Source organism: Chionomys nivalis, chromosome 15 (assembly GCF_950005125.1).
Source record: "Chionomys nivalis chromosome 15, mChiNiv1.1, whole genome shotgun sequence".
Lineage (NCBI taxonomy): Eukaryota > Metazoa > Chordata > Mammalia > Rodentia > Cricetidae > Chionomys > Chionomys nivalis.
Window position 1 is genome coordinate 50,212,795 of NC_080100.1, and position 26,677 is coordinate 50,239,471.

A 26,677-nucleotide genomic window follows, 5' to 3' on the forward strand; every position below is an offset into this window, starting at 1 on the left:
GAATTATTATTAATGACCTCCATGTATCTGTGGGTCTTCTCCACTCCAGGAATCCCTCATCCACCACTTGCAGACAGAGTCCACAAATCACCATCTCTTTCTTGCAGTGAATCTTTCTGGGGCTGCTCAGTTCTTAGCTGCTCCCAGTAGTGGACAAATTCTCCAGCTAATTTCACTATCTGTACATGTTTTCCTCCTGTCCTGCAGGCCCCAGCTCCTTCATCTCTTTTGGCACTCCCTTAGCTACTCAAAGAGCTGGAAGACCCAGAGTGTATTTCTCTGCCCTTTGCTCCTTTCTGGTGACTCCTCCTCCTTAGGTGTTGTCATCCAGGTCTCAGCTCATTCATAGTCACATCTATACACAGATGACTCCCAAGTTTATGGCTTACAGCCAGTTAGCCATTGTTTTAAGCTATAGGTTCAACGGCCTTCCTGACAGCTTCCCTTGGATTTTGTTCTAGTTTCCTTTCTGTTGCTATGACAATCACCATGACCAAAAGCAACTTAGAGAAGGGAAGAGTTTTTTTTATCTTGCACTTCCAAGTCATAGTTCATCATTGGGGGAGGTGAGCCACCACACTTGGCTAAACTTAATCTTTGCAAAGTTGTACCTGCAAACCATATTGCTAATGCTCATTTACATGAGATCTCTGAATGTTCTCTGAACTTTCTATTCCTTTCTTTCTTTTTGACTTGAGCCATCCTAAGGACAGGCATACAGACTGGGAATATTTGGTCTACAGTTCTGTAGGAAGTTTGTTTCATTGTAGTGTCTTTGCATGATTATGTCCAATATTGTAAGATGATTATGAGAAACTGGGGCTAGTATCCTGGGTCTACAGAGTTTTAGAGTAAGGTGGTCAGAGGTGATATCAAGTGGTTTCTCAAAGTCAGACGACGTCTGATGTCAGATGATGGTGTTGTATAGGCCTTTGGTTTGGGGCAAGGATGGTGATTCTAGGGCAGTCCTGTGCCCACAAGTTGAAATTAAAGGAGCACATTTAATGCAGGTACTGACAGTGATCTCAGTGGTCATAGAAGGCCAACCTTTATCTTCTCTAGAAACTGTCAATCACCAGAAACACTCACTAGCACTGCCCAGCTGGTCTGCTTTTCTTCCTTTTCCCTCTCTTCCTTTCTTTACCTATATGCTGCCTTTCCTTCCTTCCTTCCTTCCTTCCTTCCTTCCTTCCTTCCTTCCTTCCCTCCCTCCCTCCCTCCCTCCCTCCCTCCCTCCCCCCCTCCCTCCCTCCCTCCCTCCTTCCCTCCTTCCTTCCTTCCTTCCTTCCTTCCTTCCTTCCTTCCTTACTTCTTTCCTTCCTCCCTCCCTCTCCCTTTCTTCCTGTCTTCCCTCCCTTCCCCATCTCTGTCTTTGACAAGCCCTTGCTTCATAGCCAAGGCCAGCCTAGGACTGCATTCTTTCATGTTAGATTCCCAAGTGCTGGGATTATAGGCTTGCACCACCGTATCCAGTGTTTACTGCTCTTTCATATTGTGAGAAACAGCAGCTTGTCAGTATGTTTCTTTAACATCCTTGATCTTCAAGATAGAGTGACCGGTAGCACATTTAATGCAACCTAAATGGTGTACCCCCATTTATTTTAGCTTTCTTAATAGAACCAATAAATCAAGAATTGTGCCCCCAATAGATTATCACTGCCGTGGCAATCCTGGGTAACCAGGCATCTTGTTTCCTGTAAGGAAAACACTCCCTCTTCTCTTACATCTTCTTGCTGAATTATAGACACGCACAGCATTTCTGACGTCAGAAAGCCCACTAGGCAACAGCCAATCAGAAATCACCTGACTCCAGCTTCTATGCCATATAGGTAGACACAGGGCCTTCAGCAAGGCTGTGAACTGGGGAAGCTTGGTTTGGCTATCTGTTTTATTCACCTTCCCCGGCAATGTTTATCTTCCTCAAGAGAGCAAACTGAGAAGAGTGCTGATGAATGACCTTTAAAAACAGTTTTAGTATAATTTTGTTTATTTTGTGTGTGTATATACAAGTGTATGTGTGCAATAGTGAATATACCACGACACACATGGAGGTCAGGGGACATCGATTGCAGGACTCACTTCTCTCCTTTCAACATGTGGGTCCCCAGATTCGAACTTAAATCATCAGGCTTGACATCAAATTCCATTACCCAATAAGCCATCTTTTTACTCTCATGAACATGTTATGGAGATTTCAGATGGATACAAAGTATCTGATTCAATGATGAACCAATTGAAATAAAAAGAAATTGAGAAAATGTCAAACTCTGAAAGGAGAAGAAATTGATAGGCATGAGTAGGGAGAGTGAATGTTTTGATGCACTCAAGTAGAATTTGTTGTATTGACTTTGCCTATGTATCTGGCTTAGATCAGAGGAAAATGACTTGGGCCCAGATAGATTGCTTTATTCTTGGCATTAGGGTACCCAAGGAGGGACATGGGGTAGGCACACTAGTGCAAGTGGTGGCTGGTTTGTATGGACAAGGAAGAGGGAAGGTGTTTAGCTGGAGCTTGATTTTAGACAGCAGGTTTTGGCGCGGAAGCTTTGTTGTGAGCCATTGGTGAGTCCCACACTTGATAGCCATGTCAGTTACAATGAGGAGTGAGAGCAGAACTCCGCTGTGCAATTTTACACACCCCGCACACACCCTGCCCCAGTACCCTAGGGATTCCCCACCTTTGAGTCTGTGTTTCCCTTCCTCTTCTCCTTCCTCGGGTTTGCTTCAGTTACCTTTCCTTCTTTTTACCCTTTTCCTTTCTTCTTCTCCTTCCCCCCCATTCCTTCCCCTCTAAGAGTCATGCACCACTCTGCAGAGCCTTCAGAAGTACACCGTGAATAATAGAGATTCAGGATTGGGCTCTGTTTCACAACGGCACAAAAGGAATGCAATAAAAAACATATAAGTGTTAGGCATCCAAACACTTAAAGCTTAACAATTTATGTGAACTGTCAGAACTCGGGCTAAGGATGTTAAGATACTGTCTGGTTTTATGCAGTATCTCAGGAGCAATGGACCATTTGTAACACGTACTGCAAATGGACATTCTTCTATCCAGCATCTCTTGAGAGCTCTTCTGGAAAGCCCCACACTCCAAGAAGCAAATGACATGGCTTGAACTTGTCTTTTATAGATCATTAGGAAAGGGGTTTGGAGTCCTTTCCGTTTCCTGCATTCTTTCTGTTCTCTTTCTTGGTCTTCTTTTTATTTACTCTTCTTTCTGGAAGCATTTCTTCTTCTTTCACCTTTGGATCTAGCTTGGCAAAGTGTCCTGTTGTAAAATATGATTTTTAGTTGGGCAAAGTTGTGTGACATTTGTTTATGCTGCATCTGTTTAATTATGTAAAGACATACTGCATTGCTTTCTCCTTGCCTGCCTAAGGCACCTGATTTGTCTAATAAAGAGCTGAACAACCAATAGCTAGGCAAGAAAGGATAGGGGGGACTGGCGGGGAGAGACAATAATAGGAAAGAATGGGGAAGAGGGAGTAGAGAACAGGAGAGAAAGAGAAGGACACATCCCAAGCATGAACAGGTAGCTGCCAGACAGACTGCCAGCGAGCCATGTGCAGCAGTGAAAGTAAGATACACAGAAGGAGAGCCTGGAGGCCAAAGTGAGGTAAAGGAAACAGAATAATTTAAGTTAAAAGAGCTAGCCAGAAACAAGCCGAAGATAGATTGAGCATTCAAAACTAATAAGAAGTCTCCATGTCATGATTTGGGAACTGGTTGGTGGCCCTCAACGAAAAAGCTTGGTGTACTGTCCCCGTTGCCTGCTGCAGTCTGCATTTTTCTCCATCCCCCACCAAATCTCAACCTTGGCCTGGCTCTTCATGAATAATGATTTTACTGGTCTGTTTCTCCTTGACCGTGCAGGCCTCCAGAGGCTATGAGTATGATGTAATAATACATTATGCTGTTACCTTAAATTGCCGTGGCCCTTTTACTTTCTATTGCCATATTTTAGGTTTTCTATCACTACACACAAAACACTACAAATTTAGTACTTCAGTAAAGTGTTTCCTGTGCAAGCATGAGGACCTGAGATCAATCTTCAGTTCCCACATGAGAGCTGACGCTAATGCTATAGTATGTACTTGTAATCCCAGCTCTGGGGAAGTGGGGGAGGAGGATTCCCGGGGCCTTGCTTGCCAGCTAATCTTAATCGGATTTGTGAGTTCCAGGTTCAGGGCACACTCTGTCTCATAACTAAGCCTGGGCACAATAGTGGAAGATACCTAATGCCAACTTCTGGCCTCCAAGTATACACACACACACACACTCACACACATGTGCACACATACAATGAAAACACTACTTATTAGAATAGTTACTGTGCATCTGAAGTAGGAGTGTAGCTTTAAGATCTTTTCTGAAAACCGCAGTCATCATCTGGGACTGTAGTCTCAGCTCAGGAGCACCCAGGGAAGGATTTACATTCAAGTCTCCCTCCTTGTCAGCAGAATTCAGCTTCCTTCCATCTGTGTGACGGGCGGGGGGGGGGGGTGTCTCAGTTTCTAGTCAAGTCTTGGCTAGAGGCATCCTTTGCTCCTTGTCATGTGGGCCTCCTGACACAGCTTTCTAGTTTCTCGATGCCAGCAAGCTGCTGAGTCTCCCAGAAGGACTACATAACCCACTCTCTGTGGCAACATCCCCACATTCAGTGCCATGTTCCCTCAGTAGGCAGCAAGTCACAGGTTCCTCCCACACCCAAGGGGAGGGGATGACACAGGACATGAACACAGGAGGTGGGGATAGTTGGGGACCATCTTAGAATCTGTTATGCAGAGGGACTGCTTTGTGGGGGAAAAGACTCTACAAAACCCATAAAAGCTATACTAACAAGGCTCTCGTGTCTTACTGGAGGACTCTCTGTAGAGCGGCTAACATCAAGATAATCTTTTTCATTGTCTCTTTCCACATCCCATGAAGTAGGTGTTACTTCTAAAAATGGCTCATTTCCCTGTCCTGCCATTAGACATCTCGTCAGCTTTTCTGGACGAGAAAGTCAGCAGGAACAGATTGCTTGGTCTTTGCTTTTGGCTGCACTGACCCAGTCCTGTTGGTAGCTCTCTTGGTCATTCATTGCTAGAAACCTCTCCATCCTGGAGAAGGCAGGTATGTGCACCCTGTGGTGACAGCCGTGGACCAGATGCCACCATGCCAGTTTTATAGCTGAGACGTTTGCACAGGTAAAACGGCTTACTTTTTAGAGGAACCTCCCAGCGTGTGCCTAAATCGCTAATGAGTTCCAGCTCCCTAAACAGATTGGTGGGGGCAGCTGCTGGGGAGGGGGAGAGTTCAAGGAGTATCAGTGTGCTTTTGGCTTGATCTATGTGTGACTCATGTTTACACACTGTCTGCCCAATTAAGGCTGAGGGATCACTCCCTACACACACACGTGTGTGTATACACACAATAGTGTGCTGTTTATGTATTCCTTTGCATATGAAGAACACCCTTTACCAAACATGGTATCATGAATGGGGTTATACATATATTCATATATATTATGTGTGTAGGTATATACATTTGTATGCATATTTGAGCAGTATAAAATTTCTTTAAAATATAAGCACGTCTGAGAATATAGTTCATATCACTTTGGGGATATTTCAGAGTACCTGTGTGGTATGTACCAACATCTCACAGTACCCCAAATATAAACAAATGGAGGGAGCATGTGAACAAATTTGAGTTGAGAATTGTTGGCAAACTCGATGGGTTGTTTCCTGGAGACAGGGCTCTCCCAAGGGGATTGTGGAGAGCCTTAAAAAGGTTAGCAGATGTTTAGAACCTGAATCTTGAGTCCCAAGAAAGGCACTAGGTTCCGTTCACTAGCGTCAGTGAGATTTGACTTCCTAGGATTTCCAAGAAGGCGTTGCTCAGAGTTCAGTAACTAGGAAGCCGTTAAGCAACTCGAAGTCGGGGATCAACTTCCTCGGAGGGGCGCTAGGACCCAGGCACTCGCTGGCCTTGGGACCTTTGGAGGAGTGAAGGCAGTGGAGGCTCAGATTGGCAGGCAGAGTCCCTAGGAGCGTCCAGACCCTTCTGGCGCGCAGAAGCGCAGAAGCGAGGAAGGCGCATGGTGCAAAGGCACAGCAGCTGGGTGCGCTCTATGAGTGGCTGCCGCCAGGGGCACAGGCACCCTTACGTTGGGACAGCAGCGGGGGATCGCAGCGGGCATGGACCAGCAGCAGAGCAAGTGCCAGGTGAGCCCTGCACATGTCTGCAGAGGGGTGTCCCAAGGCACAGGCACAAGCTTGGAGCCCTCCCGGGACCTGTCTTTGAACCCCAAGTGCTGAGATGGCCCTTTCCTTTTCCTCCAGTCTCTCCACGTTTGGTACCTGGCTCCCATCTTGCTTCCTAGAGAGGTACCTGGAATGCCTAAGATGCCCGTGTTGCAATTTCTAATGTTTAATAATAGTCTCTGCACATGGGTCTATCCTGGCTGGCAGCGAGCATTGCTTCCCTGAAGTAGCCTGGCTTCTACCTCCTGTTGCGCGCGTTGTTCCCACGCTCCCTCACCTCCCGGGTGTGGGGTCCCTGACTGTCCGAATGTATTTCCAGTAGCTGCAATATTAGCTTATTTTCCGGGAAGTAAGGCACGGCAGCTTTAGACCCCGGCTGGGTGAGGGTGTAGGTGCGGGTACAGGTGCAAATGCAGGTAGAGGGGCAGGTGTGTGCGCGCGTGCGCGTGCATGTATGCCTGGCGCCTCCTACTGTCAGTGACCCAATGCAATTTCCTGCATGGTGCTCCCTAGGAAGGAGGATTCCTATCCTGTCCAGAGGGAAACGGGTACCTGGGAGAGAAGAAGCTGCTTGTGAGGGTCTCATGCCCTGGGTTCACAGCAAAATGACCGTGCACAGGGCGTAGGAAGGGGGCTTGGTCTAAAGGCTAAGTGGATATTGCTGCACTGAACTTGGGTGCATTTTGAGAAGGAGTTAACAGTTAACTGAAACACACTTAACTGTCATTGTGGCAGTCTTAAAAAAAACAATAAAATCTTACTGAAGTGTCTTTAACCTTCTACAGTCTTCTAATGCCTGTAGGAGTTTCTGTGACGGTCTATAAAGTTTCTGGCACCGACTATACACTGGCTTACCTGTTCCAAGCTGAGGGCCCTAGGCAAACACCATCCTGCTGCCAGCTGCTGGGACCAAGGACCTTACAATCATTGCGTTTGAACTCTGAGTCTCCCGCCAGTGCATGGGGTGGTGGTGGCGGTGGTGGTTTTGGCATGCCTGCTCTGAAAGTTCTTTGACAATCTGAAGTTTCAACGTTCAGTGTTTCTCTAAGACGGTCTTTCTCCAAACTGTGTTGGGGCACAGTCAACAAAAACATTTATCCAGGGAGCCAGGGGAGGTGAGAGACAGAGAACCCGCCCTCTAAGGCTTTATAATCTGTCTGCCATGGGCAGTTCTTGCTTGATTGCCCTCCTGACCTTGAAAGGGCTATTTTCATTTTGCAGAGGCTTGGTTTTTCCAAGAAGTAGAAACTGAAGAATGATAATTCACCCGCGGTGGGAAGAATGGGGATGGGAGGCAGGAGCTGTGTGGGGCTAATGAAATGTGAACAAAACAAAACAAAACCCCTCAGGCCACGTGTGCGCCATCAAGGCTGACAGGAAGCCCTCAGTCCTGAGGTCCTCTCTGACAGGAGTTTGCTACATTCGGAGACAGCCTATCCGGTGCAGTCTTGCTACAGCTTGTGCTACGTTCTGAAAAATCATTTATAGTCTGAAAAGACAGGGGAGCAGAAGTGTGGAGGAGGCTGTAAAGTGACAGAAATCGTTGTGCTTATGGTCTGGGGAAATAAGCTCAGTGGTGTCCTTGGTGCCCAGAATGCACTGGGCCGGGCCTTCCAGAAAGATCCGACTCAGCTTGACTGCATAATTCTGAAAAGATCCAGGCTTCGCGGTAAGAACCTTGCCTGGCCACTCTCGCCCGGCCCTGGGGAGAGAGGCCCACATTTGGCTCCTGAGTAGAAGAAGGCACAGTAAGCTGCCCGTCTCACAGGGGATGTGTGAGCCTTCAGTTACATCTGATAAGCACAATTTACTTACCCAGGAACGACTCAGTTAATATTAACTTCCCAGAAAAGCAGCCGATCAGTTCAGCGATGAAATAATGAAATTCTCTTTAGAAACAGCATTAAGTATCGGAATGCCTAATATTATCAGAGCTTAGTGGGGTAAGCACTATTTTGAAGAGAAAAAAAAGACACTAGTTTTTTTCCATTTTATTTCAAGATGAGAAATACACAGAATGATTTATTGCTTTTTTTTAACTAGACATTTTTAAAAGGAATAAAAGAGCCAAAGTAAATGCAAGTCAAGCCACGAGAAATCTTGTTCCTTCACGTTTCCAGAGATGAGCATCATGGGTAGTGGATATTGATTATGTACCTGCCCTGTGTATTGTCCTCAATAAATGTTTTCATGAGGCCTCGGGATACACTTAGCCACCACTGAAGGAAGTACTCTGGTGGTGGTTTCTTTGATGAGAAACTGGAAGGTTTTTTTTTTTTTTTTTTTTGCTTGACATCACTCACCTAGTGGGTGGGTAAACTGGGCCAGCTAACTGAGTTTGGTTATAAAGATCCAGCCAAGCTCAATGGAAGAGGGAGATTTCCAAAAAGGAGCCAGAACGTGTAGAGGCAATTTATATGCCTCAGTGCACTTGAGTTAAAAGAGCTTTCATGGGTGGAAATTTTCTTCATCTTTGATTTTCTTGTTTTTATCAAAATGACGTATTATTTAAGTCAGTGAAGAGACTGACTCCTTATAACTCTATAGATCTGAGTCAGGGTTATGAACCATGTAGATGAAGACTGCTTTTTCGTTCCCTGCTACCCAGACCTGAATAACCACACAGAAACTATATTAACTGCAACACTGCTTGACCAATAGCTTAGGCAAACTCTTGGCTAACTCTTATATCTTAAATTAACTCATTTCTATAATTTGTGTGTCACCACGAGGCTGTGGCCTACCAGTATAGGTTGTAGGCATCTTTCTCCTTCGGCAGCTACATGGTGTCACCTTGACTCCACCTACTCTCTATATATCTGTGTTTGGATTTCCTGCCTGGCTTTGCTCTGCTGAACCATTGGTCAAAACAGCTTTATTCATCAACCAATGGTAATAAAGCATATTCACAGCATACAGAGGGGAATCCCACATCAGAAACATTATTGGTTTAATCAATTCCCAGTGGATTGGGCACTTGGATTTCTTAAATACATATATTATTAGCATTGTGGATTTTTATTTATTTATATATGTGCATCTTTATGTGTGTGTGTGTGTATTCATCTATTTCTAGTAGTCAGTTCCTAATGGTGTGAACAAGCACGGTTACTATTAGATACATACTTTTTCCTACATACTAATTATTGTTAAGTCACAGGTGCAATTTCCCAAACACATCAGAAGCCACTGTTTCATAGTGGTGAGCACTCATTGGGTGCTCGGGGTCTTAACTCTTGCAGTTCTCTTCTGTGATGTTCCCTGAGCCTTGGACATAGGGATTGTATTGCAGATCTCCAGCTGGGGCCTTTTGACCAGTTCTGAATATCTATCTGCAGCTGCCTCAGTAGCTGCTAAAAGAAGTCTCTTTGGTAAGGAGAGTTGCACTTACCTATGGCTATAAGGCTAAGGGCTTAGATTACAGTTATTGGAGGTTATATCAATTTAGGAAAATAGCAGGAGTATGTCCTCTTCCGGGATCTATGACCACCCCTCCCATGCATTCTTGGCCAGGCTTGCAGTACCAGGAATGACTTTCCTTCCATCCAACAGTCCCTAAATCCAATTAGAAAGCTGTTGGTTACCTCTAAGATATAAACATCACTTTTGCACCACTGGTGGTATTTTGCTGAAACAATAATTTTACATGAACTCACTGATATGGCATGAGATCCAAGCACTCTGGTGCTCTGACTTTTGTGAGGTAGATCTGTGTGTCAGAAGTGGCTATGCTATAGTTATAAATCAATCCTGCAATTTTAGTGGATTAAATAAATTTGATAACTACTTCTCACATTTTATGTCCAAAGTAGGTTAGCAGAATGCTTGTTTCACACAGTCTCTCAGGAAACCAGGATGGCAGAAGCTCTGCCACCTTGTAATTCTACTTCCTGGATCATGTGGTCTTGGTGGTCCCACTGCAGGGAAGAAGACAGATGCGGTAGAAAATTACAACTGCCTTTAAATGTCTTAGCTCAACAATAAAGCTTAATTCTATTTTTTTTCTGTGCTTTTGTCAGAACTAGTTGCATAGACCTACTCAGATACATGGACACAGGGAAGTGTTATCTTTATTCTGAAGAAGAGAAAGAGAAGAAGAAGAAACCTTACACACACAATAGTCTGGTTCAGTGTGTCAGGGCAGATGCAACAAAGTATCAAACGCTTACAAAGGAGAAATCTGATCCCCCTCAGAAATTCAGTCTTCTAGGCTAGAAGCCCAAGATCAAGGTCCCTGGGGCTGGCTTCTCTGAGGACCTCACTTCTTGGCTTCCAGACAACCATCCTCTCTGTGTCTTTATCTAGGCTTCTCTCTGCCTGTCTGTGTTCTGACCTCTTCCTATGAAGACATCAATCACATTGGCTTAAGGTCCATGCTAAAAACTTCATTTAACATTAACTTTTTTTTAAATGACTCTGCCTCCAAATATAATCACCTTCTGAAGTACTTAGGGGTTAGGATTTCAGTAAACTTGGGACATTACAGTTCAGACCGTGGTGCATTATTTCTGTTAAATAGCATGTGATGAGATGTAGTCATGCTGTTTTTGTTGGAGGAGTCCCATACATTACTAAGACATTACAGAATCATTTTCTTCTTTACATCTCTCCCATCTCTTTGAGCCCATGTCCTCACATTTTGCGGCAAAAGGTGTAGATTTCTCAACTTTATGGGCATTATTTAAAAGGACTTGCTGTTAATAAGGGCATCAAGTATCTTTTATGAACGGTATTAGTGACGGTGTACATGCATGGTGAAGGGAGACCCAATCAGAAATAAGACCACAGATACTGTGAACACTGTATTTCAGGACATTGCTCCTACTGGAAAGCTAAGCAAGGATAGTGGTGAATCTTACTGTGTCTTGTAGATTGGTCACTAGCATAAATATGAATCTGAGACCATGATGCTGACTGGTAGCATCTGGTAATTGGCTATTAGCCAGGCAATAACTGTAATGGATGTGCCATTGTCTTTGAATGTGTGGATAGTTTTTTTTTTTTTTTGTTCCCAAATTTGGTATCAAGGGGATGCATTGTTGATTAATTGCTGAGGAAGGATATTTCAAAATGTTCTGCTATAGTGTGACATCCAAACTAAAAGTCATTGTTTATAAAGAGAGTCAAGGAAGCAGGACATGGCTATAAATTTGATATTGATGAGGTAAATATTTGTCAGGGAAGGAATGATGCAATTTCAGATTTGCTTTCTTAGTCTATTTTGCAAAGTACAAGCATTTAAGAAAGGCTGTCCCCAAACACATATGTCTAGATTTATATTTTGCTATTGAGGATTACCTATTAAACGTCAGATAACCAACCTGAAGGCAGCAGGAATCGCCTAACCCCTTGGGGTAGATGAAAATAATCAAGAGCTGAGAAAATGGGGAGATCAATGCGTCTGCCCTGTAGGGCTGCCCTTGGGCTGTCGCGCTGTTTAGTGGACAGCAAGGACTTCTCTTAGTGATACAAAAGAGATGGCTTTTGTATATCCATGTGCCTTAGATGTAACGAACTCTTACAACAGTGGCAAGAATCAGAATCTGAGCCCCTGTCTCAGCGCTGCGTCCCTCCCCATCACACACCAGTGCGCACATTGCCTGCCATGCTATTTATTGTCTGACCTCTGCTTTCTGCCTGTGACACAGTCATGAACATGACTCAGAATGAAGCGTCTCTTTCTGACTGAGGTATATAATGCCTTCATCTATTTGTACTACCGTAACAAAATGTTCAAGTTTGGAAAATTGATAAACACCGAATTTTTCTTATTTCTGTAAGCTTAAAAAAAATATCTAAGATTAAAACATCGACAGGTTGGACTTTCTGGTGAGGACGCTCTCTGCTTCCAAGGTGGCATTTTGTTGCCATGTCCTCTAGAGGAGGGAGTGCCATGCCCTCACATGGTAGAAGGGACAGAAAAGGGTGAGAAGTGACACAGCCTCCTCTGTAAATCCTTTTCATAACTGCAATGAACCCATTTGTGAGGGTGGAGACTCGCAGAGGACCCACCTCCCCATATCATTGCTTTGGGGAATAAATTTCTAACACATACATTTTGAGCTCCCTATATTACATTCAGACTATGCCATTTTCCCTTTGGTCTCTAAAATTTCTTGGTCTCACATATAAAACATACTTATTCCCATCCCAATAGCCCACAAGTCATAATTCACCCAGCAGCAACTCAAAAGTCTAAAGTCCAGAGTCTTATCTGAATCACTGCTGAATGGGACTCTAAGCAAGATTAATCCCAAAGCAAATGTCCCTCCAGCCATGGGCCTGTGAAATCAAACAAGACACACAGTGTAGACATTCCCATTCCCATGGTGTGTGTGTGTGTGTGTGTGTGTGTGTGTGATTAGACTTCTTTCTATTGACGTCATTGGATACCCACGATTAGGTAATTTGCAAAAAAAAAAAAGATTCATTTCTTTTCGAAGAAATTTATTTTATGTGAATGAGTGTTTGCCCGCATCTATGATGTGACCTTCCTGCAGGCCTGGTGGGATTTCCTGGAACTGGAGTTACAGACATTTGTGTGCTGGAAACCAAGCCCTGGTCTTCTTCAAGAGCAGCATGTGCTCTTAACTGCTGAGCCATCTCTCCAGCCCCAGAAATGTGTTCCTTATGCCTATCTGAGAGTATTGGTATTAGTCTTACCCCTGTGGCTCCACTAGGCATTTCTGTGTTTGGGGTCTGTTGGACTCCAACTTCACCTCTCTGCTCAGCACCCCCTAGTTAAGGAACTCTGTGGTGGCTCTGCTTCTGTTTGATGTAGCCTTTGAAATATCGGTCAGGGACGCCATGACTGCATGGTTCATTTTCTGAATGTATGCAGCGTTAACATGATGTGAGCATTACCAAGGTTTTCTGTCTGTGCCCTTGAGCAGTGGCCATTTCTTCATCTGGACTTGCTTCATCTTGGACTTCATGACTGGCTCTGCCAGAGAAAGACCTTAGGTGGATCATCAGCCCACCCCATGAAAGTTTTCTGCTTTTGTGGTACTCTGGTCTTTTATGATGGAATTGTGACTTATAAAGAGAGAAGAGGCTTCCCCTGGTATCCTGTTGTCTCACCCTCCACCATGCTACAACACAGCCAGGAGGCCCTCATCAGAAGCCAAGCAGGTACCAACATCTTGCTTTTGGATTTCCTGGTCTCCAAGAACCATGAACCGGCAGCAAACTTTGGTAACATTCACATAATGCTAAGTCTGCAGAGAACAGGAATTGGAAAGCATAAGGTTAGCTCTCTAGCAAACATGTCTATTGGAGGTCTGTGGAGACACATCCCTAGAAGGAAGATGACTTAGTAAACATTGAACATCCATGAATTCCTTACCATTGCACACTCTGCAGGAAGACATGTGGGTTATAAAGCAGAAAGAAATGGTTTCTCTACATTTTTAGCAACTGTTTTCTACTTCCACTTAGAATTCTTTAAAGAAAATTCTATACCATTTTCTGTTTGTTGGCAGTATGGCCCTTTGGAAAGCTGGTGAGTGGTTCTGACCCTGTCCCTACTGGTAACGGAATGATTTGAGGAAGACTTGAGATGAACCATGTTTGACTGATGCAGAACTCTTTGTCAGGGGGTCCATTGTCCAGGATTTCTTCCCACAGAGGACCATTTGTGACACTTGTTTTCAAGTCTCCAAGAGAAAACTCAGTTTTATTCTAGAACAGCACTTTCAGAGGGACAATGACCACTACAGCGTATTCACCATCTGTCTGTCATTGAGCAGATTTTGCCATCTAAGGACGGGCATTTGGGATCTTGCAATGTGGCACACACTCGAATTCTCAGGATGTGGCTATCGAGCTGTGGTCAGAAAGGCCACAGTTCACCTCTGCTCTTTGCAGGAGCAGGAAGGATCCCATGGTGACAAGAAAGGCACAAGGGATGGGGATAAACAGGACAGTGACAGAGGGAATGGAGTAGAGGGTACCATCCTTGGAGAAAGGCTGAAGCAGTGTGTCACAGCCCATGACATCAGGGACATTGTCTGACTACAGCAGGCACAGACAAGGCTGTGTCTGGTCCAGGCACTGTGTGGTAGGTAACCTGAGAGTTGAAGCATTAATGGGCCGCCCCTCACTTCTATCCCTGTTTAGAAGGTACACTGGTAAGGAAGCTTTGGGGTAAAATGAAGCCCCCAGGTGAAAGATGGATGGGAAGAGGCCAGGGACACTGTTACCCACTTGTCTTAGATGGTCTCTTGCCTCAGCCCAGGTACAACTGTGCCACCCTGGCCTCTCCAATCCCTTCCCCTCTTTTTGGGGGGACTCACCCAGACTGTGGGATCTCTTTTTGTCTCCACCATGGTTCACGTGGGCTGAAATCTGGAGACCTCTGGGAGTATGCACAGAAGTGGGGAACAAGAATGTCTGGACAGCTGCTTCCCACTCCATCTTCTTATCAGTACGAGGTTCACACAACAGATACCCTTAGGTCTGACCTGCAAGTGTGGAGAGAAGAGTCAGGTGATGACAATTGCCAGAAAAACATTTCCAGAGCAAGTTGGAAGGACTGCCTGGGCAGAAGGGGTGGCAGAATGGTTCTGTTGGACACGCAGTAGGAAGGCCTCCTTGGTCACGTAATTGCTGAGGTCAGACCAGAAGGGAGTGGGGAGAGAGCCATGTGGGCATTTGGAAGAAAAATTTCCCGAGCAGGAGTGGAGGCCTTAGAGGAGCTAATCTACTGTTTGCAGTGAAGCAGTAGGGGCCAGTGGAGCCCCAGCAAGGGGAGGGCAGTGGGCACTGATGGGTCTCAGAGAGTCAAACTGTCGAGGCCTTGTGGTCTCAGATAGGAAGTGATGGCTTCTGGCTGAGATCACAGGTGGTTCATTCAGAAACTTCTGGAAAAAGTCCAGGGGAGCTACGTGGAAGTTAAGAGATGTCCAAGAGCCCACAGCCGTAACCCAGGCTGGGGATGCTGGCGTCTTTGGCTGGGGTGGAGCCAGCGGAGATGAGGAGGCACAGCTGGGTTCTGAACCAGTTCCCCAGATTGAGCAAACAGTGTTTGCAGATGGGTGGAGTAAGATCACAGGGGACGGAGTCTCCTAAGTTCTTCCCAGGGCCAACATGGGGTCAACTTTTACCCTCAGTCCATTGCTCAGGCTTGCTACCTGTGTACAACTTTTTTTTTTTTTCTCATGTCTTCACACATTCCTCTTCATGAGTTGCCTCGGATAAGCTGGACTGATAGCAAGAATGACCATTGTCTTGGGAGACGGAAAGCCAGACCTTGAGTGCCACAGTGTACCATGTCATGTTCAAAGTAAGGACTCCTTTCCCTGGAGTTCTAAAACCTTGAGAGCCTGTAAGATAACTGCAGAAGAGATAGGGACTTTGTGGGCCTAAAGGAAGAGAACCGATGAATGGAATTAGTTTGCAAAAATTTGTCTTTATTTTATGTATATGTGTGAGTACCTGCTTGTGTGTACATACGTGTGTGTATGTGTGGGTGTGTGTACCATGTGTGTGCATGTGCCCCAGAGACTAGTAGATTCCCATCAGGTCCCTGGAATTGGAGTTATGCGTGGTTGTGATCTGCTGTGCGGATGCCAGAAACTGAACCTGGGCCCTCTGTAAGAGCTGTAAACACTCTAAACAGCCGAGCCATCTTTCTTGTCCCCAGAAATCATTTCTGGCACACGGGATGAAAGGTAGAGAGGGAAGCACAATGTTCTAGTTTCATTGTGTTTCTGTGAGAAACACTGATCCAAAGCCACATGGCAAGGGAAGGGTTTCCTTTTGTTACAAGTCACAGTCCATTATTGAGTGAAACCAGGGCAGGAACTTGCTTGCATTTCCACCAGAATTATTTCTAACCAGGGAATTTACTCACTGCCAAGAAAGTATATCAGACACCGTGCACAAATGCTACTCAGAACCTTTCTCACAGGCTCATATCCGGCTAGCTTCCTCACAAAACCCAGGACCACCTGTCCTGGGTTGGTACCTCCCCCTGTGGGCTGGGCCCCCAGATGTCAGTGACAGCCCACCCCTGCCATGCCCACAGGCCCGTCTGTCTGCTGCAGCTCTACTGTCAGGTGACTCCAGCTGTGCTAAGTTGACAGATGATGCTGACGAGGACACACCCTTTAATAGTTTAGTGGCCAGTGCCAAGCAGGACTCACCAGAAGGCAAGGCAAAGCGTCACTCAAGTCGGGTCTGATTTACAATGAGGGTGACGCAGCGGCACTCCCAAGACTTAACCGTCACTTGGCCCCAGGAAGTCTGCCTGGCATGCGTGATTGCTTTTACAGGTTGTTCCCATCATCCTTTAGGTCTAGCATGTGAACAATCTATCTGACCATCTGTAGAATTGAAACTCGGAGGTCTCTCAACATAGATCCTAGAAATCTGGCTAAAGATTCTACTGTCTGAGAATGTAACAGCAAAAGTGCTGAGTTATTCGCTTACGGCCAGGAGGTCAGGAGTCTGCCTACAGGTTGCTATAACAAAATATCAAATGCCAGGATGACCCAAACCCCTGAAATCCATTAATCACAGTTCTGAAGGCTGAAAGTATAAACAGAGTGCAGGGTGTTGGGGTTTCTTCTAGTAAAATGCTTCCTTCTGATCTGTGTACACCCTGATATCCTTCTGTGCCTTCACATGACTCTGTGTGCCTGTGCATGTGTGTGCATATGTGTGTATGAGTGTGTATGTGAGTATGTGTATGTGTGTATGTGAGTATGTGTATGTGAGTATGTGTGTATATGTGTATGTGCATGTGTGTGCGTGTGTATATGAGTGTGCATGTGAGTATACATGTGTATGTGTTGTGCATGTGTATATGAGTGTGAATGTGAGGATGTATGTGTATGTGTGCATGTGAGTATACATGTGTATGTGTGTGCATGTGTATGTGTGTGTGTACTTATCCTCATTTAACCTCACCTACCCTGTTGAAGTCTCTCCTCCAAGTATAATCCCATTAGGTTTTATGGCTTCAACTGGAGATTTGGGGAGACAGTTTTGTTTGTAACAGTTAAATGCTACAAATTAAAAAATAATAAATAAACTTGCTTGAACTCTGTGCTTCTTCGATAAATTAAACCTTTCAAAGTATATGACTCAAGATTTTATTTATCTAAAATAGGGTCTCACTATGTAGTCCTGACTGGCCTGGAACTCACTATACAGACCAGACTGGCCCCAAACCCACAGAGATCCACCTGCCTCTGCCTCCCGAGGATGAGGATTAGAGCTCACAACAGCTGATCTCAATTATAGACTTTGATGAAGACTTTCATCATGTAATGTGTAGTCACTACCATAGGGTGACGTAATCCAGTCCCACGAACCCAGCCCATGCTTCTTGGAGTCAGCTGTGACAACAGTGTCCAAGCACCTCCTGACCTCCTTTTTATTGGGTAGAGTTGTCCTTATTAGTTTCCTGTCAATACGATGCATTATTATGGATCCAATTGAAATGCCAACCATAACTAGGCTCTAGTGTTTGTACATATGGTCCCCAGATGGTAGCACTGTTTTGGGAGGTTGCGGGACCAATAGGAGTTGAGGCCTCGCTGTAGGAAGGGCCCTGCGGTTATGGAACTTTGCCTTCCTTCCTGTCCTCATTTCTGTGCCTCTGAAATATGAACAGCACAGTCCCAAGTTTCTGATGCCACAACCAAGGGCCATTTCTACCACTCTGCTTCCCTCACCATGATAAAGTACCTCACCTCCATACCCACAAGCAGAATAAGACTTCTTTATTTCATTTGTTTCTTATCAGGTCTTTGGTAGTGAGAAAAATAATGTATGTATGTGACCTTCAGTGGTTGCCCTCTTTGATATGTTATTAAGTTTCATATATATTGACATAAGTATCTGATGTTTGTCACTTTATATTTTTTAGCGTTTCTTTTTATGAGTGTATCACAATTTATTCATTTCTTGACTAGTGAACCTTGGAGTTGTTTCCAGTTTGGGGCTAGTATTTAAAAATCTACAGTAAACACCCAGAGGGAAGCCTTTGAGCATAAATGACTAGAATAAATAGCAAGGATCTATGGTGAGTGTGCAGTATGTTTAATAAGAAAATCTACAACATGATTGTACCAACATATGTAGCCATATGTGAGGGTGTATGGAGCAAGAGCATGTGACCACTTTGGTGGTTATGCAGAGAGATAGCCTTGCTGCTCTTTTGCGTTTCATTGATGACAGATGGCGAACATTTTCCCACGTGCTTAACTGTCCATTTTTATTTCTGATATTGTGAAGTTATTAAAATATTTTGTCTATATAGTTTTAATTAGATTGTCTATCTTCTGGTTATCAACTTTGCAGAAATGTGTATATGTGCATGCATGTGCATGTCCATATGTGCCTATCTGTGTGTGTGTGGTGTATGTGTGTGTCCACACATGCCTGCCTATGTGTGTGTGGCCTACGTGTGTATGTGTCCATGTGTACCTGTCTCTGTTGGGGGGGAGTATGTGTGTGTGTGCGCACATGTGCATGTCCATGTGTGCCTGTGTGTGTGGTGTATGTGTGTTCACACATGCCTGCCTATGTGTGTGTTGCCTATGTGTGCCTGTCTCTCTCTCTCTCTCTGTGCCCACGTGTGCATGTCTGTATGTGTGTGTGGTACTGGGGACTGAACCCAGGGTATTGCTTACACTAGACAACCACTGCCCTGTCTCCAGTCCTGGGAGGTAAGCTTCTTCTGGATGTATTTTTCTTCCAGTCAGTGTCTTTCCTTTTTCTTTTCTTAAAGACCCTTTACAAGAACAGATTGCTGAGTTCTGTTGACCTCCAATACACCCTTTTTTTCCATTTTGCGGCACATTCCTCTTACATTTTTTCCCTAAGCAATCTTTGTCTACTCCACATTTGCAAACATCTATGTTTACTTCGAGATGTTTTTAAGCCTTGGATTCTTTGCTTAATTCTGTGACCTGTATGGTTAATATTTGTGAGTGATGTAAAGTCGGGGCCAGGGGTGGTATTTATGTGCTTATTTCTTCTCACCATTTTGTGTACACAGTCATCCTAGCACCGTTGCTGAAAAGACTCTACGTTACCAGTTGACTTCCACGGAACTATTATTGAAATGGAGCTGACGCACGGTCCTGTACCTGGACAGTATAGTGTTCCATGTTTTTCCTTTGTCTGTCATCACACCAGCACTGCCTGTTTCGTTCACTGTGCCCTTCTACTCAGTCTTAAAGGCAGGCATAATCTCTCAATGTTGTTTGCAGAATTCACTGAGTTACTGTAGATCTTTTGTATTTCTGCATAGATCTTAGAATCATGGGGTCAGTTTCTAGACTGGAATGACACTGAATAGGTCCAACAGTTTTTGGAGAACTGATATCCGTCCCAGCAACGCTGCTGCCAAGGAACTGAGCGGATCTGGATAAGCTCAGTTCCTCACACTTTTCGTTGGTGTTGTAGCTTTCAGCTAGGAGAAATGTTTATGCTTCTCCACATCACCGCGGGCGGCACGCACAATGTCCAGTTCCTCATTAGCAGCACACAGAAAACAGGTGCCCTGTGTTCTGAGCTTTGCTGAACTCACTGGTTCCAGCGTTTGCTTTTGAAGTCTTTAGGGCTCTCTTTGTACACATGTGTGCTTGTGAACAGTCTTCCTTTCCAGCCTGTGGGATACTCTGTTCTTGCTTTAGTGTGGTGGTTAGGGTCTGTAGGACAGGTATGGGGTGAGGCACTGCTGTGCTCTCTTCCAGATCCCAGGGGCACTGAGCAAGTTTCAGCTGAGAGTGACATCGAGTTTTCTCTTTTCTTCCTCTTTGAGGCAATGGATTGCAGCCAGGGCCTTTCATAAATGGTTTATGGGGATTTCTTCTCCAGTCCACATATGTCAGGAGTTATCAGGTGCTCTCTCTGCGTTTGTTCCTGGCTGACGTGTGTTTTTCTTTCATTCTAGTAAAGTGGTGAGTTAGTTGCTTTACGGTGATAAAATACGCACAATTTAAAATCACCATCTCCAAGTGTGTGATAAAGTACACTTAACTTTGGGTTGTGCAGCCACAACCCCCATCTAGTTTCAGCTCTTTAAAAAAAAATCACTCTGAAAGGAAACCCTTCACCCCTGAAGCAGCCGTTCTTCACACTGCAATCTTCCAAACCCTGGAAGCTACCTGATTTATATGTCAGAGCTTAGAATAGACTGGATGTCTTATGCACATAGACTATGCTCCGGGACCTCTTGTCTGGCTCCTTTCGCTTAGCATGCCTCCCAGGCCCATCTGTGTTTGCAGTTGAATCTGTACTTCAGCTCATTATCGTTTTGTAGTTAGCGTTATCAGCCTAGACTTGGACTTATGATCCTTCTAATTGTGGGGTATACAGGTTTTTAAGAGTTTTGTAGTTTTAGCTCCCAGATTTAGGGTTTTTTTTTTAATTTGATTAGATTTTTCTTTTTCAAATTTCATACAGTTTATTTGGTTCATATTCATCCCCCCTCCCCCAAACTGTTCCCGGACCCACCCCTGCTTCCTTATCCACCCAACTTAGCTCGCCCCCTCCACATCAAACCAATTTATATTGTCCGCGTGTTCTTGGATGAGTGACTGGAGCACGGTTGGCTTACCAGGGCCTATATACTCTCAGTACTCTCAGAGAAAATCTGCTCTCTCTCCAAGCAGCTAACAGTGGCACTAGCTCCAGCGCTAGGGGTGGAATTTCATGCCTAGCTCTCCTCTCCGTGCGAGATTTGGCCTGGTTTGTGCTTGCATAGGTCTTGTGTGTGTTGTCACAGCTGCTGTATGGTCATAGGCGTCACTCATGTGATGTCTTCTGTGTCCAAAAGATGCTGTTTCCTGGTCATCATCCAAAGATAATTCTCATGGCACGGTATGCCCCAACGTGTCAGTCTTGTTTCAAGACTCTGTAGAGCGGTGGCATGCGCTCTCTCCCTCCCTCTCTCCCTCCCTCCCTCATTCCTTCTCCCTCTCCCTCCGTCCGTCCATCCATCCATCCGTCCGTCCGTGTGTGTGTGTGTGTGTGTGTGTGTGTGTGTGTATATAAGGTAATGTTCATTCTGGTATTGTACAGGAAAATCCTCTTAGCCAAACAATTGCTATCTTGGGGATTTGGGCTGTACCCACTTGCAAAAGATGGCCCCAGCTGGGCAGGCAGGGTCACAGGGCTCCTACCCCTTGTTGTTTGTAACACTGTCCTAATTCCACTGGCCTTGGGGAGCGGCTAGGATATATAGACTGGGAAGACTAGAGAAGGAAGGCTTTATCTGCATGGCTGTAGGAAAGCTGTTACCCTGTTAGGTAAAGACTTTCTGGTGTGAGACCTTGCAGGGGAGCACCCACATTCCTGTAAGTAACCCCTCACTTATAAGTAACCCCTATAAGCTCACTGGCTCCCCAGAGTAAACTTTGGAGGAATTGTACCTTGGTTCATCATTGAGACCCGAGGAGGAGGCGAGGTAGTTGTATATGGCTTCCCCAGGAAAGAAAGGTGGTGCTTGAAACAGTAGATTCACTGATACCAAGGCGTTGAGATCTTGGTGAGACATGCATTGTGCACAGCACTGGCCTTGTTTCTTTGTGAAGGGATATGTGGGGTTTTTCTTCTAAAAGTGGGTGACTCAGTGCTTAGAGAGAGCAAGCAATTAACTAGGCCAGGTGGGAGTTCAGGTCAATGGTAAACAGAAAAGAGGTGTTGAAAATTTCCCTATCTAAAGACACAAACTCGGGAGCAGCCTGGAAAATAAGGCACGCAGAAGTTCAAAAACGGTTGCTAATGAGCTGCTCCCACACGGTGGCTAGAATTATGGAAATAATTTTACCTTCTTTGTGTCTGTACACTGGACCCAATTTACACTATCTCTTCTCCTCTCAATCTCCTCAACTCTCTTCTTTTTTTTTTCTTTTGTAAAACTTTATTTTTTCCTGAAATACAGCGGACTTGTCTTCCTAGGTTTGAATCATTTATAGCGAGAAAAAATGAAATCAAGTGCTCTACTGGGAATGTATTATCGTGTATATTAATATCATATTGACTTCCATGAGTAAACCAGTCCTCCTCAGACCCACTTCTCTCAGGAAGGGCGAGTGGAGACACCCAAATCTGCCATCTTCTCACCCCTCAGGCTATGGTGTTCTATGGCGATCCTCTGTGGAATGAAGCTTCAGCTTCCAGCACAAGTTGCGTATTAAGGAATCAAATATCACACTTGAGGAGTTTTGCTCCTGCCACTGCTTTTGTTTGTAATATCTTGCTTTGTGGACAGAAGTGGTTTTCAAAGTGTGATCTTGAGGATGTGGTAGTCCGGTCACTCAGAACAAGTCAGAAAGGTACACTCTCTCGATGTGCAATCTGTGTCTTTGCAGATGGCCCACGCTGATGTGTGTGTGCTAAAGTTCGGTTGTCACTGGTTTGGAGAACCCGGAAAGCTCTCTTCCATGTGACTTAATCTATTTCTGTCCACGATGCGAAGAAGTCATCAGTCATGGTCTAGCTACTGTTACCTTGGAGACATTTAGAGATATAACACCGGAAGTGCCATGCTCCAGAGCAAATGTCAAATTCCGAAAGGAAGACACTTCCTGTTGAAAGGCGACTGCCTCAGCAGCCAAGCAAGAGGATTAAGACACAGGATCGGAGGGAGGTGCTAATCCAGGGCCCCTGGGCTAAGTCACAGTCTTGAGGCTCTTGGGTAATGGTGAAATTCCAAGGGTTTAGAAGCAACTCTTGCAGCAAAAGTCTCCAAAGATGACCTTAGCAATCCAAACAGGAAGCAAGAAACTAACATCCCTAGGGTGTGCCTGGTTGTAGAGAAGCCCAAGAAAGTCTTGGCAAAGAGACGTCTTTCTTAGTCTCTCGGCGAAAGGGTGGGCCATACGCTTGTTGGTTGGCAAGGAGAACCTGGAGGCTGACGTGCCTGTCTGCCCTCTTCTAGTCTTTACAACAATGCTAAGTGTTTTTCCTTCCTCGTTGTAAGTTCTCCAGGCCCAGAAGTAGACACAAAAGACCTTTTTGATGTCTCGTCTCATATTCTAGTCCTGTTCTGGGGACAAATGTCAGCTCTGGAGTTGAGTAGATACTTTCTGGTTTCTAGACCCCAACTTCTGGGCTCCACAAGATCGCAAATCCAGGGGAAGCATCCGCTGTGCATGCAGGTGTTGTTCCTTAGACGAGGGCTCGCATTCTCATGCACACTCTGCCCTATCTCAGCTGGGGATTTTGCAGCTGCCTTTGAGAACACAGGCTCCTTGGCCCCTTATCTAATCAGACACCAGATCCCAGGGATTTGGTCACAACAAGATCGGTCAAATCCCTTTTCCTCTTTATTTCTAGCCTCACAAATCCATCTATTCCACATTATTGTATTAACTCAGGATGCTAAGACTGTCTCAACAAGATACTGCAGACTGGGTGGTTTACACAATTGAAATGTACTTTTCACCAATCAGCAGTCTAGAACTCCCAGGTCAGAGTGCAAGCGTGGGGAATCTGGTATTCCAGCTCCATTGTTTGCCTTAGACACTGCCTTCCCTGTCTGAATGGACAGGCTCCTTCCGCAGTGTGTGACAGCAGTGTGGGGCTCTCTCTCCTTAGTGGGTTAGGGTCCTCAGTTCTATGACCTCATTTATGCTATTATCCCTTAAGGGTAGTTAATTCAATCACTATCACCATGGGGGTAGGGTTGGTGATCTGGGAGGACACCATTAGGTCTGTAAGGATCGCTACTACCCCATGTCTGGGCTAGTCTGACTCCTCATTGACCTCACTCCCAACTTCTCGCAGGCCAGTCATGAACACGCAGCCATTTTCATCCTGGTCAAATAGCCCATTTGGTTTGATTGAAAACCAGGGTGATTCTCATGCCTTGAATGCAGCCAAGCTCTGTGGTCTGACATTTGGTTCCTTGGTAATCATAGTGTAACTAGTTAGCTCCAATCCCACAAACTAAGACACATAATGCGTGACAATACCAAACACTACCAGAAAACATTTTAGAAACCCGTTGTGTGGTCCTTTGTGCTTAGCGGTTTCACCACAAGGCCTTCCCCCCCCCACCCATGTTAATTCTTTATTGATTCTTTGGGAATTTCACATTATGAACCCAATCCCGCTCATCTCCCAATCCCTCTACATTTGCCCCTCACCCCTACAGTATGCCCTTCCAAAAGAAACCCCTCTCAAAATTAATTTAAAAAGACCCAAAAAACCCACCTCACTCTTCCATCTTTCCAACACTTCTTCGCTTGTCCTAGTGGCATTGGGAGCTGCGGTGTGTCATGCACTGTAGTCCAATCAGCCCCATCCACAAACTGTTCATTGCCGTGAGTCACTGGTCTGGTTCGAGGTCTTTGGTACACCATCATCGCTAGATCCTTACTGAAGCTCCTTTCAGATGTCCTGCTGGTGCTCCAGTCATGGAGATCCTGTGGCTGTCATTCATAGGACCAGAGCCTTGTCACACTCCAGCCGGTCACAGATGGGGAAGAGGTTAGGGTGGGCCAGCCCAATGCCCAGGATATGGGTCTGGGTGGTTGCCGAGCTGGTAGGTTCAGGCCACTGGGACCACCCTCTCAGGTAATGGGCATAGACAGCTCAGCCTATGCCTTCAAGGGTCAGCTGTTTTGCCAGTGTCCACGGAGGAGCAGAGCCAGGTATTCCGGGACCAGTGAGGGGTGGGGCAGCTCAGCAAGATCCTCGGATTTCAGCACACATGGTTCCTATGATCCCCCTATCATAAGCCAGCTCTTTTATTGTTCAAGTATTCAGCAAATGTCCCCCCTCTAGGTCTTCACGGAGGTCTTCTGCAATGTCCTCTTTTTCTACTTATTCAAATCCTGCCCTTTCTTTGAGGAACCACACCCATACCTCCTCGGTGACATCTTACAGGTCTCTGCCGCCCAAACTCGCCTTCTCTCCAAGTTAGGATTTTTATCTTACAGTAAGTATGAACATACCTTATGGATACAGATCTGTGTTCTCGCTTGGGACGTACTTCATATCTCTCATGGTGCCCCGTGGAGTGGTGGTACCCAGTGTCCTGCTCAGTACAGAAAGATGAAAAAGGAATGAAGGGGAATCATGTTTGATGAAGTTTTCTGACAATCGTAGCCAAATGTCATCTCTGCCGAAAATGTCAATAACCCTATCCCAGAGTTCTTCACATCAATTAAATTAATTAATTTGTTTGTTTATTTCAGGGCCTTACTCTATAGTTCTAGCTGGTCTGAAACTCACTGTGGAGACCAAGCCAGCCTTGAATTCCTACCGAGTTTTTTTGCCTTTGCCTCCTAAGTGCTGGGATTTTAGGCATGCAGCAGCTCGCTAGGCCCCTTTAACGTATTTCAACACTCATAAACACCTTCATCAAATCCTAGAGAATTTATTGCTTATTTCCCTAATCTTCCACCACAAGTGGTCTACATTCAGGGAGCTGACACCATTCCCTTCTTATTCCCCGGTACAGAGTTAGCGTCTGATGCCCAGCAGACCCTCAGGGTTTATCTGCTGAATGAATAGATGATGTATGTTTTGGAACAAATGGCGCACCCATCGAGATGTGCATCCTGGTAGGAGTGGGCTTACTTAGAAACCCGGACCCATTTTGTTTGCTTACTTGTTTTCTTCTTGCTTGTTTTCAGACAGGGTCTCGCTCTATAGCCCAGGATGGCCTGGAACTTACTATGTAGCCTTGGCTGGCCTTGGATTTATACCAACTCTCCTGCCTCAGCCTCCTCTGTAAAGGAAGCGACTTCTACAAAGAAGGGCAGTTTCAGCACCTGTCATCTGCCGTCTGCTTCCCCTTTGGGTTTATCATCCCTGGTTCAGGAATCTTGTTCTATGTGTCCATGGCCTCTAGCTCCATCAAGGTTAGATGTGCCTCTGTGACTTTGCTCATACTGACTTCCTCTGACTACTAAGCTGCCCAGCCAGGGTCTAGCTAGCATTCCTCTTTCTCTATAAAGTCTTCCCCAATTACCTTAATGACCAGATAAGAACGGATAGTACCATTCATCCTGTTGCTCCTGTACCTTATGGTATTTCTGTTATTTCTTGTAACTTCTAAGTCCCTTGCTACTCTGGAAGCTCCTTTGTGGAGTGGGCTCTACCCTGAGTTTCATTTGAATATCTTTTTATGTCTTGAACATTTCTGTGAAATATATTTATAAGACATTTGAAAATGTATGTTCCATCCTTTATAGACTGACTGCTCGAGCCAAAGAGAACCTGGAGACAAAGAGTTAACAATTCTTCCCAGGAGCTGGTCCAGACCTTTCTTGTGGTGATTTTCTTGTGGCTGAGAAGAACAGATCACTTTTTCACTATGTAGATAAGGGTCCAGTACTCAACGCCCTGCAGGTTTGGTGATGTTAGCTGCCTTTCTCCCTACATCTTCTCTGTTTTGCTTTCTACAATTGGCAAGAAAGATCTGTCCTATTGTCCAAATTCTTTCCTTAATTTCA

At 45.2% G+C, this 26,677-nt stretch overlaps 1 protein-coding gene across 2 annotated transcripts in view; it reads left to right on the forward strand.

Moving 5' to 3' along the window:
- The first annotated feature begins 6,076 nt into the window (after nucleotides 1-6,076).
- Pde8b (phosphodiesterase 8B) overlaps nucleotides 6,077-26,677 on the forward strand; it is a 216,048-nt gene continuing 195,447 nt past the window's right edge. The window contains exon 1 of one of the 2 annotated variants that reach the window (XM_057789955.1): nucleotides 6,077-6,212. In XM_057789955.1, the coding sequence (XP_057645938.1) occupies nucleotides 6,186-6,212 (27 nt within the window). In that variant the 5' untranslated portion in view covers nucleotides 6,077-6,185. The remainder of the gene's footprint in view (nucleotides 6,213-26,677) is intronic. The other variant, XM_057789956.1, reaches the window with a different exon arrangement.